Source organism: Chrysochloris asiatica, unplaced genomic scaffold (assembly GCF_000296735.1).
Source record: "Chrysochloris asiatica unplaced genomic scaffold, ChrAsi1.0 scaffold00023, whole genome shotgun sequence".
Lineage (NCBI taxonomy): Eukaryota > Metazoa > Chordata > Mammalia > Afrosoricida > Chrysochloridae > Chrysochloris > Chrysochloris asiatica.
Genome location: NW_006408541.1, coordinates 17,466,019 through 17,485,313, shown reverse-complemented (window position 1 = coordinate 17,485,313; position 19,295 = coordinate 17,466,019). Strand labels below are relative to the sequence as shown.

The following is a 19,295-nucleotide window of genomic DNA, read 5'->3' as shown; positions in this document are numbered from 1 at the left end:
CCCTGATGGAGCAGGGAAGGAAAGCTGAGTCCAGAATGGCTTCTGGGAAGAGAAAAGAGGGCGGAGTCTGAGAATGGTGGTGGTGGGGGGCTGGTGAGGGAATGAGGTTGAGGGGCTAGTGTGTCACAGAAGACAAAAGGGGGCAAGGGGACCATTAGGTTCCACTATCCTCTTCTTTTAGGCTGACCACTTGGGGAGTCCTCAGCCTCACCCACTTCTCTCCTTTTCCCACACTTCTCATAAACTTTGCAGTTTGTAAAAACCTCACCCTCCCTTACTGCCTGCGGTTTCCTGTGGGTCTGGGGTCCGGCCTGACTCGGCAGCAGGGAGAGGAGGTGGTGTAAGCCCTTTGCCTTCTCACGCTGGGTTTATCCACCCCCACCCCCACCAGCCCCTGAGTCAGCCCTGCCTGGCGGGGAGGGGCGGGGTCACTGATTCAGGCTCCTTAAAGCCCCCAAGAGTGCAGCTGCAGTCAGACACTGCTACTCTCGCCCTCACCATGAGTCCCTGGCAGCCCCTGGTCCTAGCGCTCCTGGTACTAGGCTGTTGCTCTGCCGCCCCCCGACCACGACAACCTACCTTTGTGGTCTTCCCAGGAGACCTGCGAACCAATCTTACCGACAGGCAACTGGCAGAGGTAGGCAAACACACCAGTCTAGAGTTGTGGAGGACTGGCCAGGAAAGTGTTGAGGGTCCCCAGAGAGGGTAGGGGCCTCAGAGGAGATGATTTGGAGGGTGCAGTGGGTGATGGAGAACAGAGGTACCCAGGCCAGGTACTAGTGATGGTGAGGTCCTGTGGAAGCTCTGGACAATTGATACGATATGGGAATCTCCTCTGTGGACAATGGGATGCTGGGACTGGAGGGAAGGATTGGAGGATTCTGCAGTGGACCTGGGCTAGGGTGCCTAGAGTGGGTCTGGGTACTCCAGGATGGGCCCTGGGGAGTCTGGGGTAGGTATGGGCTAGGGACATCCAGGGGTGGGAGAGACCTGAGGGTATCTAGGATGGAGGGGAATTCCTGAGTGGTCAAAAAGCATTGGTATCTAGGATACAAAGTTCTGGGCACAAGGACTTATTGCTAGATCCTGGGCACCTGGAATCCAGTAGGACAGAGCAAAAGGTCAGGCTCTGGGATGTCCTTGGGGTGCTTAGTTACATGTCATGGGCCCCTTTCACCCACAGGAATACTTGTATCGCTATGGCTACAAACGTGTGGCCGAGATGCAGGGCCAAAAAGAGTCCCTGGATCAGGCGCTGAGGCATTTCCAGCAGAAGCTACACCTGCCTGAAACAGGAGAGCTTGACAGCGCCACTTTGGACGCTATGCGAGCCCCACGCTGCGGCGTCCCGGATGTGGGCCGCTTCCAGACCTTCGAGGGCGACCTCAAGTGGCAACACCACAACATCACATACTGGTATGTTGTTGGGCCCTGCTGTAGGGAGGGAAGGTCATCTTGTCGGGTTAGCGGTGACCTGTCTTAGGTCTCCGGGCTTCGCTACTTAATCGGACTCCACCGCACATAACCACTGTGCGGCACTGTAGAATAAGCACTCGACCACAAGGCTGGTTTGAATTGCAAAGCTGGAGGTTCAAACTCACCAGCCGCTCCTCGGAAACCTTATCTAGGGTCACTATGAGTCAGAACTGACATGACAGCATGTGCCTCTGAGCTTCCGTTTTCCCTTTTCGAAAATGGACTTCTGGATCCTAGCCTACCGGCAGGGCCCATCCACAAATCCACAGAGAAAAATGCCCCTGAGGGCTGCAGGGGTGAAAGCACGGAGTGCAGGGAGCCTGTGGACTCTGAAGCCGCTGAGACGAGGGTGTTTGCAGCCGTCCTCGCCCTGGCCTCATGCCTTTCCCCTCCCGCAGGATCCAAAACTACTCGGAAGATTTGCCCCGAGACGTAATCGATGACGCTTTTGCCAGAGCCTTCGCACTGTGGAGCGAGGTGACGCCACTCACTTTTACCCGCGTGTACAAAGCGGACCCTAAGGATGTGGACATCGTCATTCAGTTTGGCTTCCAGGGTGAGAACACGAGAAGGGGAAAGTAAAGAGGGTGATGGATGGCGGAACAGAGGGTGAAGGAAGGACCACCGAAAGTGTGGAGAGGGTGGTTGCCCTGTGGTGCCCCCTCCTGCCCGCCCATCCGGCCCAGCGCCAGGCACTAGGCTTGGAGAGCTGCGCGCACTCGACTCTAAAGGAGTGCCCAATCTGAATCTGTACTCTGCTAACCCGTTCTCTGCGTCTTCTGCTTCAGAGCACGGAGATGGCTATCCTTTCGACGGTAAGGATGGGCTCCTAGCTCATGCCTTTCCTCCGGGCCCCGGCATCCAGGGAGACGCCCACTTCGACGACGACGAGTTGTGGACCTTGGGCAAGGGCGTTGGTGAGATCCTGAGCCTCTCCAGTCTCCCTTCTCACTTCAGACCCATTCCCAGCCGCCCTCACCGGGTCTTCTTCCTCCGCAGTGGTTCCCACCCGCTTTGGAAATGCAGATGGCGCCCCCTGCCACTTTCCCTTCACCTTCGAGGGTCGCTCCTACACTGCTTGTACCTCTGCCGGCCGTTCAGACAATATGCTCTGGTGCAGCACCACGGCAAACTATGACACGGATGGCCAGTTCGGCTTCTGCCCCAGCGAGAGTGAGCGCGGGGTTCGCGGCAGGGGGTCGGGACACCCACTAACCTAAAGGAGCCAGACTGTGGGTTCTAATCCCACCTCTACCACTAATGTGTGGTCTTTGAGTCAATCCCCTGCTCTCTGGGCTCAGCGTCCTCATTAGTGATGTGAGGATAGCAGGGGGTGGATTACAGACGCTCTGTGGGTCAGGGAACTCGTGGCACCTCAGGGTGACAGTGTGGGCCTCCCCAGGACTCTACACCCACTACGGCAATTCCGATGGCAAGCCCTGCGTGTTTCCGTTCACCTTCGAGGGCCGCACCTACTCCACCTGCACCACTGAAGGCCGCTCCGACAACTTCCGCTGGTGCGCCACTACTGCCAACTATGACAAGGACGGACTGTATGGCTTCTGTCCCACCCAAGGTATCTCTGACCCGGCCACCAAACTCAGCTCCACCCAGTGGCCCTGCATGGGTGCCTGAAACATGGTTCCTCCAGCGCATCACTTTGGTTCACTTCCTTTTGTCCTCAGAACCTTGGTGATTCTACCCACAGTTACACCTTCTCCCCTGACTTCCATCTGCCCTGCCCCACCCACCACTCAGCCACGTCTTCGGTGGCTTCTGCCCCCAAGCCCCTGATCACTGCCAATGCCCTGTCTCAGTTTAGCCTCTTAAGACCCCCTAGCCTTGACTGGCCCCTGGATCCTTCTTGAACTCATGTCACCAGCTCACCCAAGGAGCCCTGGTGGCACAGTGGGTTAAGCTGCTAACCACACAGTCGGTGGTTCAAACCCACAAGATGAGACTGCCTGCTCCTATAAAGATATACAGTCTCAGAAACTCTGTGGAGCAGTTCCACTCTTGTCCTATAGGGGTCGCTGTGAGTTAGAACCACCTCCATGGCAGTATGTGAATGATGGATGGGTGGGACAATGAGTGGGTAGGATCCTGTTCAACCAATCATTCTGGTTCTTTCTAGCGGACTCAACAGTGACCGGGGGCAACTCCCCGGGGGAGCAGTGTGCCTTCCCTTTTATCTTCCTGAACAAGGAATACTCATCCTGTACCAGGGAGGGCCGCCAAGATGGGCGCCTCTGGTGTGCTACCACCTCGAACTTTGACCACGACAAGAAGTGGGGCTTCTGCCCTGATCAAGGTGGCTGCAGGGGTGGTAGTGGGGGCATGGAGTGGGTTGTGGGCTCGACTCCTCGCTCACATCTCAGGTTCTTTTCCCTCCAGGATACAGCCTGTTCCTTGTGGCGGCTCACGAATTTGGTCATGCGCTGGGCTTAGATCATACGTCAGTACCTGAAGCCCTCATGTACCCCATGTATCGCTTCACAGAGGAGTATCCCTTGCATGCGGACGATGTGGAGGGCATCCAGAATCTCTATGGTGAGGTTATGGGGCAGGGAGGGATGCAGGGGAAAGCAAGAATGGACCCTATACAGGGTTGCTATGATTTGGAATTGACTTGATGGCACTTAACAACAACAACAATCTGGTGGAGAGCTGAGTCCGGCAGTGATTGCAGATAGTGATTACGAGCTCAGACTCAGGTGAGGTGGACATGGCTTCACAAGCCAGTCCAACCACTTCCTGGTTAAATGACATTAGAACATGTTACTTCACCCTTCAGTGCCTAAGTTTCCTCATCTGCAAAATGGGGTTGTTAATATTAGCTACCTCACAGGATTGTTAGAGGTTAAGTGAATTAGAACAATGCCTGGTACATGGTAAGCACCATGTAAGTGATTGATGTTTTGTGTTATAATCACTTGTCATTGTTATTAGCAACATTTCCTCATTTGAGAAATGGGAATATTAAAGGATATACTTCATAGGGTTTCTGCCCTATCAATGAACCAGTGTGAATTTGTAAAGCTCTTTACGTGAATTTGGTACATGGTGAGCTCTCAAAAGAGTTCTTCCCCTAAGCCTGCATCCTCTGTCACAGATAATCAGTTTGCATGAAATGTAGCAGGGGTTGGGGTCTGAGTCAGGCAGGGGAAGCAGGTGCTAACATTTCCAGTGAGGTAGAGAGTGTGTGTGCAGAGATGTGGGGAACAGGAGTGTCTTATCCAGTACCTCTTTTTAGGTCCTCGTCCTAAACCTGACCCTCAGCCTCCAACTACCACCACACCTGAACCCCAACCCACAACGCCCCCGACTGTCTGCCCCACGGGACCCCCGACTGTCCACCCCTCAGAGCGCCCCACTGCAGGTCCTACTGGCCCTCCTTCATCTGGCCCCACGGGTCCCCCCACTGCTGGCCCTTCTGCGGCCCCTACAGTGCCTCTGGATCCCTCGGACAATGCCTGCAATGTGAACATATTTGATGCTATTGTGGAGATTGGGGACCACCTGCATTTCTTCAAGAATGGGTGAGGGGGTGGGGATGTGTGGTTGAAGGAGGGGACTTACAGGGGGCACCTGTCTATCAGTCTCCTGTTCTTGGTCCTCAGTTCATGGCTCTGGGCATGCCTCTCTTCCCTTTCCTGTCTCCAGGAGGTACTGGCGACTTTCTGAGGGCAGTGGACGCCGGGTGCAAGGCCCCTTCCTTATCTCAGACACATGGCCCCAGCTCCCTCGAAAGCTGGATTCTGCCTTTCAGGATCCACTCACCAAGAAGGTTTTCTTCTTCTCTGGTAAGTTCCTCTCACCCCCACTCTATCCAATCCACCCTCATCTCCCTGTGAGGAAGACTGAGAAGTGGAGGATAAGCCATACAACATCTTTGTGTGGATTAGGAAAAGGCACATCTTCCTGGTGGATGCAGTTTAGCAAATTTATAACCAAAAACCTTCAAGTCAGTTCCAACTCATGGAGACCCCATGGATGTCAGAGTAGAACTGTATTCTCTGGTGTTTCCAGCTGCTGTGATCTTTTGGAAGTAGATTGCTAGGGCGTTTCTCCGAGGTAACCTCTGGAGCTCACCCATGCTAACTCAACAAGTGGCTTTGCCTCTTGGGAACTGAGAATATGGGCACATGAGTCTGGGAAAAACCTCTGTGAGTCCTTGCTCCTCATATTTTAGGATAATGTATGCACTCTCCTAGAAGCTGAGACCAATGTGACCCTTTTCACCTGTAGGGCGCCAGGTGTGGGTGTACACGGGCGCTTCGGTGCTGGGCCCCAGGCGGCTGGACAAACTGGGCCTGGACCAGAAAGTGTCCCATGTCACTGGGGTGCTTCCACGCGGTGGTGGTAAGGCACTGCTGTTCAGCGGGCAGCACTTCTGGAGGTGAGCACCACGGCGGCTGCCGGCAGGGGGAGCCCGGGCGCCATCCTCCGGCCCAGCCCTCCAGTTCAGCACTGTCTGCCTTGTTGCAGGTTCGACGTGAAAGCACAGAAAGTAGATTCTGGGACGGTCAGCCCTGTGGACCAGATGTTTCCTGGGGTGCCCTTGAATACTCATGACATCTTCCAGTATCGAGGTGAGGGGGTAGTCTGGGGACAGGAGGGAGGTCTTTTCCCTTGCTTAAGTCAAATTCTAAGCAAGAAAGAAAAAGGTGTCAGAGATTGAGGCAGACAGATATCAACACATGTGAGATCTCTACGGCAGCAGATACAGTTCCCAGGCCAAGCAGGAAGCTAGGGACACAGCCAGAACTCTAGGACCCAAATCCCATTCCTTCTTGGTGGGAAGGTCTTCCCATCCCCCAGTGTAGGTCATGTGGTTTGCATGGCGGCTCAGTCCTTTATTGAACAAAGTACCTAGAACGTGCTGCCACAGGTCATGTGGTGATAAACAAGACAGCCCGTAATTGTGTGTCTTTGGCCAAGTCACTGCTCCTCTCTGAGCTTGTGTGGCCATCTCTAAGACAGGGAGGATAGTTGGAGTTTCTCTCTTTCTCTCTGACTGCTCACACTCAGTCAGTTGGCGAGTTCTATTGAGCCAATCATCAAACTAGGTATTTTTTAATATCACTTTTCTTTTGCATATGCTTTTGTCCAAGCCCTGCTTGACTGTCCAATATCTTTAATATATCCCCTGGGAGTAGGAATGGGTTGGGAGTGGAAGGCAGTGGTCTTGGGCTGACTGTAGACTCATTTCAAGGTCAAAGAAACCAACAGGATCGAACCCTCACCCTGGTCCTCATCCCCTCCCACAGCTCCTGTCATTCACTCTGCTCTGCCCACACCCACCTTCTGGCAGCTCTTTGAACAGATCAAGGTCATTCCTGGCTTAGGGCCGTTACACCAGTTGTTCCCTCTGTCTGTTTACCTGGTTACCTTGCTTCCCTCTCGTCCTTTAGGTATCAGTGCCAAGGCCATCTTTTCAGAGAGGCTTTCTCTCACCTTCTTTATCATTTCACTTATTTCCTTATAGTTCCTCCATAGCTTTTTATGTTGCCAAAACCCATCTTGCTGATTTTCATGGTTACTTGGTCATCGCCCCACTAAAGTCTAACCAAAAGAACCGATCAGGCCTGTATTTTTCTCTAATGTATCCCCAGTGCCTCACACAGCGCTTGGCACATAGTAGGTGCTCAATGAATATTAGTTGAACAATAGATGAATCTATTGACTGAATGAATGCACATCACATGAACTGTTGTGGGCACTGAGATAAGTCAGCCATTCATTTCATTGTTAGTTCATTCACAAAATGTCTTCTGAGCACCTACTCTATGCCAGGCTCTGAACCAGTGCTTTAGGCATAGAGGTCTGTGCCTTCTAGCATGGCACAGGCAGGTGAGGGAGATGTACGTATCATGTGAAAACCTTGAAGGATCTAGAAAGGGCAGGAGAGTTGATTGAAAAGGTCTTGCTTTTATGGGATGTGGATATTGGAGGCTTGGGATCTCCCCTCTCATCCCTGCCTCTCTCCTACAGAGAAAGCCTACTTCTGCCAGGACCACTTCTACTGGCGTGTGAGTTTCCGGAATGAAGTGAACCAGGTGGACGAAGTGGGTTATGTGACCATAGACCTTCTGCAGTGCCCTGAGGAGTAGGGCTCTCCATTGTGTTTTGACAATGCAGTGAGCTTCCGCCTGGGGATTCGGCCCAGGTGGGGAGGAGCCAGTTTGCAGGCTACAAACTGGTGGGTCCATTTTAGGGACAGAGAGGAACAGAGGTGGGCTGGCCCCTTCTCCCACTTTCTTTTTTGTTGTAATGTTTCTAATAAACTTGGATTCTCTAACCTTGAGAAGCGAATTTGTATGTATGTGTATGTTGCTGCTAAGTGCCGTCAAGTCGGTTCCGACCCATAGTGACCCTGTATAGGGTTTCTGAGGAGCAGCTGGTGAGCTTGAACTGCCGACCTTGCAGTTCAAAAGGCTTTGCAGTCTGGCGCATTAACCCACAGCGCCACACCAGGATTGCATATAGGTATGTATTTAGTGGGTAGAGTGCTTACTGTATGTCAGGCAATGTTCAAAGCACATTTCATAAATATTTACATATTCAGTCATAAAGGATTCCTGGTGGCTCAGAGGTTAAATACTTGGCTGAGAACCTAAAGGTGGGCAGTTTGAATCCACCAGCTGCTCTGCAGGAGAAAGATGTGGCAGTCTGCGTCCATTAAGATTTACAGCCTTGGGAAGCCCTATGAGGCAGGTCTACTCTGTTCTATCCAGTTGCTATGAATTGGAATTGACTCCACGGCAGCGGTTTTTGTTATTTTTTTGGTGTATTCAGTCTTTAAAAGAAAACACGTGAGTAGTCACCATTGAGTCAATGCCAACTCATGATGACAATGTGTATCAAAGACTCTTCATAGACTCTTCAGTGAGGGATTTTTCAGAAGTAGATTACCAGATCTTTCTTCTAAGATCCTTCTGGGGAGACTCCAACCTCCAACCTTCTGGTGACCACTGAGCACGACTGTTTGCATGACCCAGAGATTCCGTTCAATTGGTACAACTACCCTATTTTAAAAGTCTGCTCTATTACTGATGTACAGCCAAGATAATGCCTCATCTTCATCAAACATTTTTTTTGTGCCCTTACCTAGAATCCTGCCCTGGTTGCTGGGTATTGCAAATAGATGACCAGCCCCTAAAATCTAGAAATCAGTTGCTTAAACTTCTTACCCTAGCCTAGGGTTTCTCAAATTCCGCTCTATTGAAACTTCTTGTTGTCGTTGTTAGGTGCCATGGAGTTGGTACCAACTCATGGCTACCCTACGCACAACAGAATGAAACACTGCCCGATCCTGGGCCAACCTCCCAGTCGTTGCTATGTTTGAGCTCATTGATGCTGCCACTGTGCCGATCCATCTCATTGGAGGTCATCCTCATTTTCTCCGACCCTCCACTTTATCAGTGACTGGTCCCTCCTGGGTAATATTTTGCTGTGGGAGGCTGTCCTATACAACGAAGGATGGATGTTTGGTGTCTTACCCATGATGTGGTGGGAAGAGGGTGTGGGCAGCCATCTGTGGCCAAATATTATACCAATTTAGGGTCAGTTCCCCTTCACCATCTCCTGCTATGGTCCCTGTTGGATGTATTAAGGTGACAGTGAACCTGTGGCTTGTGGCCAGGGAACGTTGGTGAGGCTGGGATTACACAAGTCGCCTTTACACACTAGATGTCTTCAGTACCCCCCAGTTGTAACAACCAAACAAATGCCCCTGATGAACAACAAACATTGCTCGAGGTTGAGTGCCATTGTGCTGGCTAGTGTAATCAATATACAGGCAAGTGCACCCATCACAAGTGTACATTTCAATACAAGTTCACAAATTAACATAGTTCTGTAACCAGCATTCAGATCATGAACGAAAACCTTATCAGCACCTCAGAAGCTCCTGTATGTCCCTTGCAAACCTTTATTCCTTTCCCCCCAATAAACAACTACTATCATGACTTCTAACAGCTTAGACGATCTCTGTACTTTAGTCAAATAGTGTCATATAGCCTGTGCTCATTTGTACGTACTGTACTGACTTTTACTCAATGTCAAATCTGGGGAATTCATCTGTATTCTGTGAATTATAGGTTGCTCATTCTTATGACTATGTAGTATTTCATGGTGTGAATGGAGCACAATGTATCCATCTGATTATTGATGGGCATTGGGGTAGTTCCTCATTTGGGGCTATTATGAATACTGCTCTGGGCATTCTTGTAAATGATTTCTGGTGAACCTGTGCAGCCATCTCTTTTGGGTATATACCCAGGAATGGAATTGCATGTCAAAGGGTATGTGTATATTCGGCTTCAGTAGCTATTACCAAATAGTTTCCAAAATCTTGACTCCTCACGTCCCATCATCAGGTCCTGTTGTCGGTTCCACTTCCCAAACTTTATCTGTAACCAGTTAACGGTCACCACTCTAATCTAGCTACAATGAACTCTCACTTGAAGGTCTGGAGGAATTTCTTAATTAGACTCCAAGTTTGCAGTCCTGTTCTTCATCACCCAGTAGCCAGACCACTCCTGTTAAAATAGGAAGCAGATCACATTTTCCCCCTTCTGTAAAACCTCCAATGGCTTTCCTTTTGGATTAGAAAAGAATCTGAGCTCCTCCCTGCGGCCTTCAAGATACCACATGAGTGCCTGCCTCCCCTCAGTGACCATCAGTCTCCTTCCCACTCACTCTGTTCCACTGGTCTTAATGTTCTTTGAACAGCACAGACTCCTTCCCACCCCAGGACCTTGGCGCTTGCTATTTGTTCTGCCAGATAACTCGTCTTTGTATAGCTGGCTCCTTCTCACCTGTCAGCTCACAGCTCAAATATTACATCTCCTGGGAGGCCTCATTCTCAGATCATCTCCTACGTTGCCCTTCTCCCTAGTCTTATCCCACGACCCTATTTTCTTCTCTTCGGAACATATACCACAGTTGACACGTATCTTGTCTATGCGATTTATCTTGTCTATGCGATTTATCTTGTCTATGCGATTGCTTGCTTGTGATCTTTCTTCTTCACACCTCCCTAGAATTTAGCTGCAGAATCTCATTCACTGCTGTATCTCCAATTCCTAGCACCCATGCCTGAATCACAGGGCGCTATCAATATGTGTTGAACGAATGTTTGAGCCCCAGGTGTTTAGGATAACCTAGCAGAGGCGGTCCAGGGCTCTGAAGAGGCACACTAGGCTCTCAGCTGAGGGTGGTCTCTTAAAGAGCTTCGGGTGGGCTACAAAGCCCAGGGATAGGCTCTTAAAGGGCTTCGGGTGGGATAGAGCGCCGAGCAAAGTAGCTGGGATCAGGAAGGATATGCTAAACGGGCACTAGGACCCTGCGTGGCGCCGCGGCGAGCAAGGGGGTGGGGGCGGGCGGGGGTATCCGCTCTTTCTCCCTCTCCGAGGCTGGCTGCGGCCACTTGTGCGATCTGGGCCCGTACTGTGGCTGCCTGCTTTCTTTCCGCGTCATGAGCCGCAGGTTCACGGTCACCTCGCTACACCCTCCAGGGCGCGCCGGGATTCCTGATTCCGAGTCCGGCCGTCCACCGTCTGCAGACCACCGCCACGTCCCGCGGGAAGACGCCAAAGGTAGAGGCCGCAGGGGGCGGGGTCGGGCGTGCCAGGAAAGGGGCGGGACCTGGAGGGGGCGGGGCGAGGCGAGGACTGGACTTGGGAGGGACGGGTCTTCAGTTGAAAGGGGTGGGGACCGAGGTTCCAGCAGTGGGCAAAAGAGAAAAGGGGAGCCCGAGCTGAAGGTGTGAAGGGGCGGGGTCAGACAGAGGGGCGGGCCCACAGGGAAGAGGGTAGAGCCAGGGAATGAATTGGGGCCTTAGGCCAAGGAGCAACCGGGTGATGGAGAGACCAGAGTCAAGGGGGCTAAGCTGGAGGGCAATGAAGGAGTCGGGGTGGGGACATCTCGAGAAGGGAGCGAGATCAGAGGGGAAGAGCTGGGCCCAAGGAGAAGACTGGGCGTGTGATTGAGGGGTGGGTCCAGAGGTTGGACCAGGAGAATAGGATGGGGCCAGGGCTGGGGGCCTGAGATCAGGGAGAGAGGGAAAAAATGCTTCTGGACCTCTGAGGCAGGTGTTGGGTCAGCGGGTCTTTGGTGTCTGAATGGGTCCCTGAAATGTCTCAGGCAGCGTCCGCGGATCCCAGGACGAAGATGGGGAAAAGAGAAGTTGGTTTGGATCCTGGACAACCAGATCCAGGGAGGATTCCGTGGGGACACTGGCCCTAGCCCTTGAGTACTCATTTGGCTTTCTGCACCATCTTCCGAAGGGTTGGGAGGGGCCAGTTCATGCAGGGTTGAGGATGTTTTCCTCTCGGACCAGGTGCATTGGTACCCGCAAGGGTACAGAGGCGAGGGGAGAGGAGAAGGATTCTTCTAGACTTGCTTGAAGAAGTAGCATCTTAGTTGTACACACAGTCTCTTCGGCAGGGGACACTTATCAGGGGTTCTCTGCCTGGCTCTGTGCTCCTCAAGTCTGGAAGGAACAAGGCCAGTCTGCTTACAGTGGCCCCACCGCGGGGAGGAGGAAGAACCTCCTAGGGGCCGCCAGGGGTCGCTGCTGAGCCGCAGGTGAGCTCGCCCTAGCCAGCCAAGTAAGCCCAAGTGCCAAAACCCTAAGAGATGCCCTTAGAGATTTCTTTGTTGAAATTCCTCCTTGTATGGATCCAGACCTGGAATTTCCCAGGGCTCCATCCCCTTAAGCAAAACGCCGCGGGGACGCGACCACTCGATTTTCTTGGTCTCCTTCTCTTCACCTTCCCCCTTTTCAACTTTCAGGCATACCATCCTTCCAGGACTGAAAATCAGAAATCTGGGAGCCAGCCTCAAGGGTTTCATTTATTTTCCCACCAAATCGATTTGGTCGTCAAGTCCACAACTTATCCCGAACCTGGCCACGTCCCCCATCTAAGCCTCCAACCTGTTTCACTTGGTTACATCCACAGCTCCTCACTGGCTCCCTGCCTCCAGTCTGCCTTAACTATCTTCCACACAGACTCCCAATCACTTAATCTTCCATTCAAGCTCTCTCGTCATCTGCTCATGGTAGGCCCCCTCCCCCTCACTATTAGGAAACCCGTACTCTCTAACTTGCAGCTCATTTAACTTCTTCTGAAACCCTCCTTTACCTTCCCGTGTTCCTAGGCATTACCCACCACTAAAGCACATGCCTTAGTGATGGTAGTTTCTTACTTACCTGAGAATCTCCTCCTCTGGAGCATCTTAGGTACAGAGACCATATCCTTTCTGAGTTTGAAGCCCAGGGCCTAGAACTTAGTTTACTGCTCATCAGATGAGAGGGGAAGTGGCTATGCACTCCTGTTGTTTCTGCTTCAGCCTTCTGTCTTCCCACTTGCTCAGCCCCTGGCCTGAGACTCAGATAGCCCTCTTGTCCCAGGTTACTTGATCAGTATTTTCATTCATACTCAGATGTTCCTGTGCACCAGGCTTTGGGTGTGCAGGTGTGTGTGCAAACTGCATGTGAGCCTAGAATGCTTTGTGCTGTGTGCGTGTGTATGTGTCTGATGTGTCTTGAAGGAGGAACATCCCACACTAGCTCTGATGACCTGTGGGCTGGTCAGTGAGTCAGTACTTTGTGTATCATCATTTGTCAGTGTGTTGATGAGCATGTTGATGAGTGTTTTTCTGTGTCTGTCTGTGGAGGTGGGTCGCTCTGTGCAAGTGTGTGTGTGTGTTTGCTGGAACCCCATCTTGAGAATGATCTGGATGATTTTTAACCTCTTAACCTCTGAGACAGACTCCTGTGGTGGTTGATGTGCTCCTCCCTGGGAGGTCACTGCATGGGGACAGACAAAGCTCCCTGTGGGAATCCAACATCTGGTGGCATCTTTTCCACAGCTGTTCTTGCCAGTCCTCTAACCTCAAGGAGATGCTCTGTCCACAACCCAGGTCCAAAGGGAGGGATGGTAGTGTGCATAAAGTGGAGGGAGGGCTGGGAGAGGTGAGTAGAACCCCCTCCACCAACTCATGATGACCCTATATGGCAAAGTAGAACTGCTCCATAGGATTTCTAAGGCTGTAAATCCATATTGAAGCAGATTGCCTCACCTATCTCGTATGGAATGGCTGGTGACTCCTCAGTCAACAGCCACATGCTTAACCCACTGTGCCATCAGGGCCCCTGAGGGAGGTGAGAGCCACAGTCCAATCCAATGTGTAATAGCACTGATTTTCGCTCTGGGCTAAGAAAATGGGGTTTGCCCCTGGAGGGGGCATCCTGCTGCCAGGGAGATCATCTGTAGGAGGGAACACACAGGAGGTAAAAGAAGCTAGTCAGAGACTGAACCTCTAATCTCTTCACCCTGCCTGTAGTCCCCATGCCCTCATTGCCCCATCTGTACTAGGAGTTGACTGATTCTGACCTGGCCAGATAGCAGTTTACTGGGACAAACAAGAGGTCCGAGGTATCCCCATGGAGAGAGAAGGAGCCAGACCACAATATAGTCCATTCATGCTCACGCTCTGTGGTGTGGTCTTGGGCCCATTGCTTCTCCTTTCTGGTCCTCAACTTCCTCACCTATAATCTAAAGGAATTGAACAGAAAGTTATCTGAGGGTCCTGTCAACCATAATTTTTTTCTGATGATCTTTATGATTAAGATTATTTGGTAATCTAGAAGAGTGAAGTTCTCTGCTTCCTCCAGACCCAAATCTCAGGTTTCAGTTTCTCCATCTGTAAATTGGGAAGAATGGCGCTGTTATTGGTGCTGATCTGGAGGTCATCTCTAGGTTCTTCTCCAGTTCCCCCTTTCTCAAGCCAGGGCTCAGAACCTCTCTGCTCAGTACCTCGGTCCAAGGTGAGCCCTGGGAATCTCCATGGCAACAAACTGGTTATGAACGGGGCTACAGTTGCCATAGTGACAAGCTGGTCTCTCTCTCTCTCTCTCTCTCTCTCTCTCTCTCTCTCTCTTCCCCCTCTCCTCCCCTCCCCTCTTCTCAATGAACCAGAGAGATACAGGCCCAGCTCTCCAGGTGGGGTGGGGGTGGGGGTGGGTGCAGTAAGAAAGGGGTCCGGATTGAGAAAGTGGGAAGACAAGGCTGAAATGCAGGGGAATGGGGTGCTGTTGGGGTGCTGTTGCTATGGTGACAGGGCTGCAGCCTGTTAATTAAGCCCCTGGTTGCCACGGAGACGGTGGTGGTTGACGTGCTCTGCAGCAAGCCCTGTGTGTGTGTATGGGGTGGGGGTATGCGCTGTGCACTGGACTCTTCAATTTACTGTGAGGGGTTTGGGTTTAGAGGCCATGATATGCAGGTGGGAGAAAGAAGAGTAAAAGAGAGTGTTTAGGGCCTTGGCTGAGGGTGGTTGGGTTAGGTCATGGGGGTAATGAGATAGAGATAAGAATGGGGACTGAGTCAGAATGGGGGACACTGTGCTAGCCCCAAGTGGAAAGGGGACACAGTCAAGTAGTTCCAGCAGGTTCACCCTTGCCTAGTGGGTGGAGCCTTGGGCTACAGATCTAGAAGCTGGATTCTAGTCCCCAATCTGCTGTAATTTACCCCATAAAGACAAATTGTACCTTATATTTCTAGACTTCAATTCCCCCATAAATGGGAGAGTGGTCAAAAAGAATGTATACTCTTCCAACTTGCTAATCCTAAAATACCCAGGAGGCAGCTTCCTGTAAGGGAGAGTGAAATTCAGAGATTCTTAAGTTCAGGATTATGACCCTGCCCAACTTTGCATCTTGGGTTGCATTAATGAGAGGGTTTCTGTCTCCCTGGATTTTACCATAGTTCTGGTTGGGAGGGACTGCTGGCCTAGCAGGCAGCTTCCTGGGACTTAGCTGAAAGATCACCTCTGGTTAGTCAAGGCCAGGATGGCAGCACAGGAGGTGCCTGCAATGTTTTCTCAAAGTCCACTGCAGAGAGTTGACCTGAGGCCAGAATAGGACCCAAATCTCCTTAAGAGGTTAGAGGTGTGAATTGGGGACTATCTCCCTGCTTTTCCTGGGCTGCTCAGGAAGGGCTCCTTGACTTTAGTCTGAGATAAATGGAGAGAGCACTAAAGGTTTTCAGAGCAGGGAAAAGTTTCATGATTATCTAACTGAATCCTTTCATTTTACAGACGATAATACTGAGATCCAAAGAGAGAATTCCATTTTGCTCTGAGGAAACACAGGCAATGTTGGGGCAGAGGAAAGGATAGAACCATTATTTCCTGAGTCCCAGATACCTCTTGAGATATGATCACCTCAAATTGGGAGCTGTGCTTTTACCCTGCTTCCTTGGATGACTTCCCAAGTGGCCAGAGCTACACTAGTTCTGGACCACAGATGAAAAGAAATGCTGACAGGAGAGCCTCCCAGACCTGGGATGGTTGAATAACCCCAGCTCTATATCATTCCACAGCATTTTCCAGGCAAACATACTTATATCATTTTACTATATTATGTGTATTATATAATGTGTTATATTATGTGTATTATAGAGTAGTAGAAACCCCTAGTGACAGCACTGGTGGTGTATGTGTGTGTAGTGAAGTGCTTTAAAACCCTTTAATATTAGCATACCTACCTTATTCTCCTTTTGACCCCTGTCACTGGTCCAAATTCATCCCACTTTTTTTGTGGGTTTCTCTGTGGGAGATCTAAGACTAGTTTTCAGCTTTGAAGAGCTAGTTCTCTACCCTAAAGGACCCAAATGGGCATCCAGTGGCAATAATGCCATGTTGGTGGGTCCCTCAGAGACACCTCTGAGTCAGCTGCTGCAGACTCCACGCTTGACCCAGTCTGAAGTCATTGACAAATTTGTGCAATGGAATCTGGGCAGCTGGCCCTGTCCACGGTGCTGAAAAAAGTCCTATCCTATGTATAATGGAGTCTTCAAGGCTGGAAGACTTTTTAGGGCTCTTGAGGGTCTTCTGGGTCTGTCTTCAGTTGTAAGGTGATAGGCCGCACCAGTCTTGTACCTCTGAGGTCTCAGCACAAGAAAATGGGGTATGTTCATTACAGACTCAGTCTCTGTTCCTTTTCATCGTGCTAAGAAGCTACTGAGCAGCTTGGATGTTACTGCATCCTTGCCCTTCTGCTGGAGGTAGGACCAGTTTTAAAAGGTTTTTTTGTTGAGGAAAGGGTTCCTAAACAGAAGTAAAGAGAACTGGGCTCTAAAATGAGTTGTGCAAATTCCTGGCATGGCCCCACAGGCAGTCATTTCCTACCCTTGTTTCTTCATCTGTAAGATGAAAGCTGTGCATCATGGAGAGTACAAGATTCTTCTAGCCCTGGGAGTCTCATGGGATTCTGAGGGCTAATGTTGGGGGTAAGGAGCTCTGGTAGTGTAGTGGTTACAAGTCAAGGTCAGCAGTTCAAAACTACCAGCTTGTTCCATGGTAGAAAGAGGACGCTTTCTGCTCCCATAAAGATTTACAGCCTCAGAAACTTCATACAGGGTCGCTATGAGTTGGAATCGACTCCACGGCACACCACCACAATGTTGGGGGCTAAAGTGGGCCTAAAGGTTATTTCCCTTTCATTTGCTCCCACCCTCAGATATTTAGATCTTTCACAGACTCAAAGGGTCTGATGGTGTTTCCTGAGATGTTTCCATCACCAGCTCAAACCTGGGTTTTAGGGCTGATGGTGTGTCTCAGAGTGATCAAGCTTCTAGGAGGTTGGTCTCGGAGAGAAGCACCAGCTTCAGAAAGCAATCCTGGATTAGGGGATTAGATACTCCCAACCCAGGTGAAAATCTGATCCCAAATTGACAGACGACCTCGTTCTCTCCTCCCCCACTGGGTGCCTGGCCAGCTTTCCGACCAGCTTGCCCTCTCTGGAGGCTGCATCACCAGAACCTGAATGCTGCCTTCTTGCCTCCTCCCTCTTCTCCATCCCAGATCTTTCCACATTAGAGGGGCCTTGTCTGTGGGCTCCTGGGACTTGGTTTTGGGGTGGGATGCCGCTCCTCCTGTCAGTTGACTCACAATGAGAGTGCTCCCTGCAGCCCTCAGGCTCCACCTCTCCCATTTCAGGACATGATGGGCCAGACAGTTCAGCTCAGTGACCCTGAACCTCCCTGGGAGCAGCACAGACTTCAGTAGGCCCCTGGGCTCTATACACTTCTATCTCCATTCCCTTGAACATGATTATAGAAGAGGGTCCGGTTCTCCTCCCCTCTCCAGTATTCCGCTTTCCAGCTTTGCAGACAAGCTCCCCAGGGCATCATATTTCATGGCCGCCCCCCCCTCCCCGTGCTTAAGTCTCCCTCATCTTTCCCCCAGGGGGTCACCCCAGACCCCCAGCCAGGCGGCCGCTGTGGGGCCGCCTCTCCGCGGCCGCGACCTAGTTCCCTGCCGTTATTTTTAGGGCGCGGGATGGCACCTGCCCACGTGCCGCGCCCCGCCTGCGCTGGAGAGTGTGTGTGGGGGAAGCTGCGTCTGCTCAAGGGAGGCGAGGCCCCCGTTTCGCATCCCCCCTCCATCCCACGCACAAGCCCCCCGTTTTTTTGTGAGGGGGTCGCCAGGCGCTTTTTGCCCGCCCCTCGTCTCCTCTTATCCCTCCCCTCCTCCTCACTCCCCCCAAAACCCCGCCAGTGGCTCACGCCTCCTGCATACGGGATGAGGTGAGCAGTGCTGCCGCTGAGAGGGGGCGCGCGCGCGGGTGTGAGCGTGTGTCCGTGTGCGAGTGTGTGTGCGCCGGGCGGGCACTGCAGCTTCCTCCTCCGTGGAGCGGAGAGCGAGAGCTAGAGCGAACGAGTGAGCGGCAAAGGCGGGCAGAGGGGCGCAGGCGAGGCGGCGCAGTCATTCTCGGCCCGGTGCAGCGCCGCCACGATGCTAAACAACCTGACGGACTGCGAGGACGGCGATGGGGGCGCCAACCCCGGTAAGTGGCTGTCCGGGGGCGGCGGGAGAAAGGGTGGCGGGGGAGGGGGCGGCAGGGATAGAAGGCAGCTCTAGGGTTACAGGGGGGGGGGGGGGGTGGGGGCGGGGGCCGCCTCTTTCAGTGAAGAGAAGACACTGACTGACCCGGGGCGGTGGGCGCTGGAGACGATCTGGCGTCTCACACCATTGGAATGCGCCCGGCGCTGTCCGAGGTTCTGGAATGCGCTGCGCCTGGGGGTAGCTCTGGGGTAGAGGGGTTGCTGTTGCCCACTGGCTCCGGGCAAACGTAGGTTAGTTAAGCTGGGGAGGAGGTGGGAAGGGGATGGTGGAGCTAGAATGGGCTGACGTGGAGCTCGACGGAAGGAAAGGAGGGCGCATTTTCCTGAGAGAGAACCCTGGAGTCCTGGCGCAGAGCGGAGACCCACGGCACCCGAGGGCACAGTGTGCTGCAGTCCCTTGCTCTGAGACTTCCAGCAGAAAGGTGGAGGATAAGGTGCAGGAAAAGGTGGCTATGGGAGGTCGGAGCCATATGACGGCTCCTGTCCGGGCTGCAGTGTCTCCTAAAGGGAACACTTGGTGCAATCAGGGGTGGGGGGGACTCTCCCAAGGCTGCCGGAGGTTCAAGCTCAGACTAAAGCCTGCCTCCTCCTCTGAAGGTTCTGAGAGTTCATATTTAGGATGAGTAGCAAGATCACCCTCCTTGTTCCCTTCTTTTCCCCTCCTCCGGGTACCCTGGGGCAGTAGTGGGGTTCCCAGGGCGGGGCAGAAGGAGTTGTTCTAGTCAGCTCGGCTCTGGAAGCTCCCCAGTGAGGCCTCAGGAATGGGGTCCCAGTGACTGAGTCCCCCGGCACAGCAGCGCGGACACTGCGGACGCGCTGCGGTGGGTGCGGAGATTTACCAGGAGTCGAAGGGGTCCTTTCGCTGCGCGCGTTCTCCCACGCCCTCCTCCACGGTTTCCTTAC

The 19,295-nt window shown here is 52.3% G+C and overlaps 2 protein-coding genes across 3 annotated transcripts in view; both read left to right on the top strand.

Annotated features, from left to right (window-relative positions):
- The first annotated feature begins 499 nt into the window (after window positions 1–499).
- Window positions 500–7,589, top strand: MMP9 (matrix metallopeptidase 9 (gelatinase B, 92kDa gelatinase, 92kDa type IV collagenase)). Its single transcript, XM_006839234.1, has 13 exons — window positions 500–637; window positions 1,184–1,416; window positions 1,875–2,032; window positions 2,265–2,393; window positions 2,476–2,649; window positions 2,879–3,052; window positions 3,611–3,787; window positions 3,871–4,026; window positions 4,730–5,015; window positions 5,140–5,279; window positions 5,725–5,875; window positions 5,965–6,068; window positions 7,471–7,589. Exons 1-13 carry the CDS (start codon window positions 500–502, stop codon window positions 7,587–7,589), a joined length of 2,139 nt encoding a protein of 712 aa, XP_006839297.1.
- Window positions 7,590–10,957: 3,368 nt separating this feature from the next.
- SLC12A5 (solute carrier family 12 (potassium/chloride transporter), member 5) overlaps window positions 10,958–19,295 on the top strand; it is a 34,969-nt gene continuing 26,631 nt past the window's right edge. The window contains exon 1 of one of the 2 annotated variants that reach the window (XM_006839232.1): window positions 10,958–11,078. In XM_006839232.1, the coding sequence (XP_006839295.1) occupies window positions 10,958–11,078 (121 nt within the window). Of the gene's footprint in view, window positions 11,079–18,165; window positions 18,335–19,295 lie in introns of those variants that run through there. The other variant, XM_006839233.1, reaches the window with a different exon arrangement.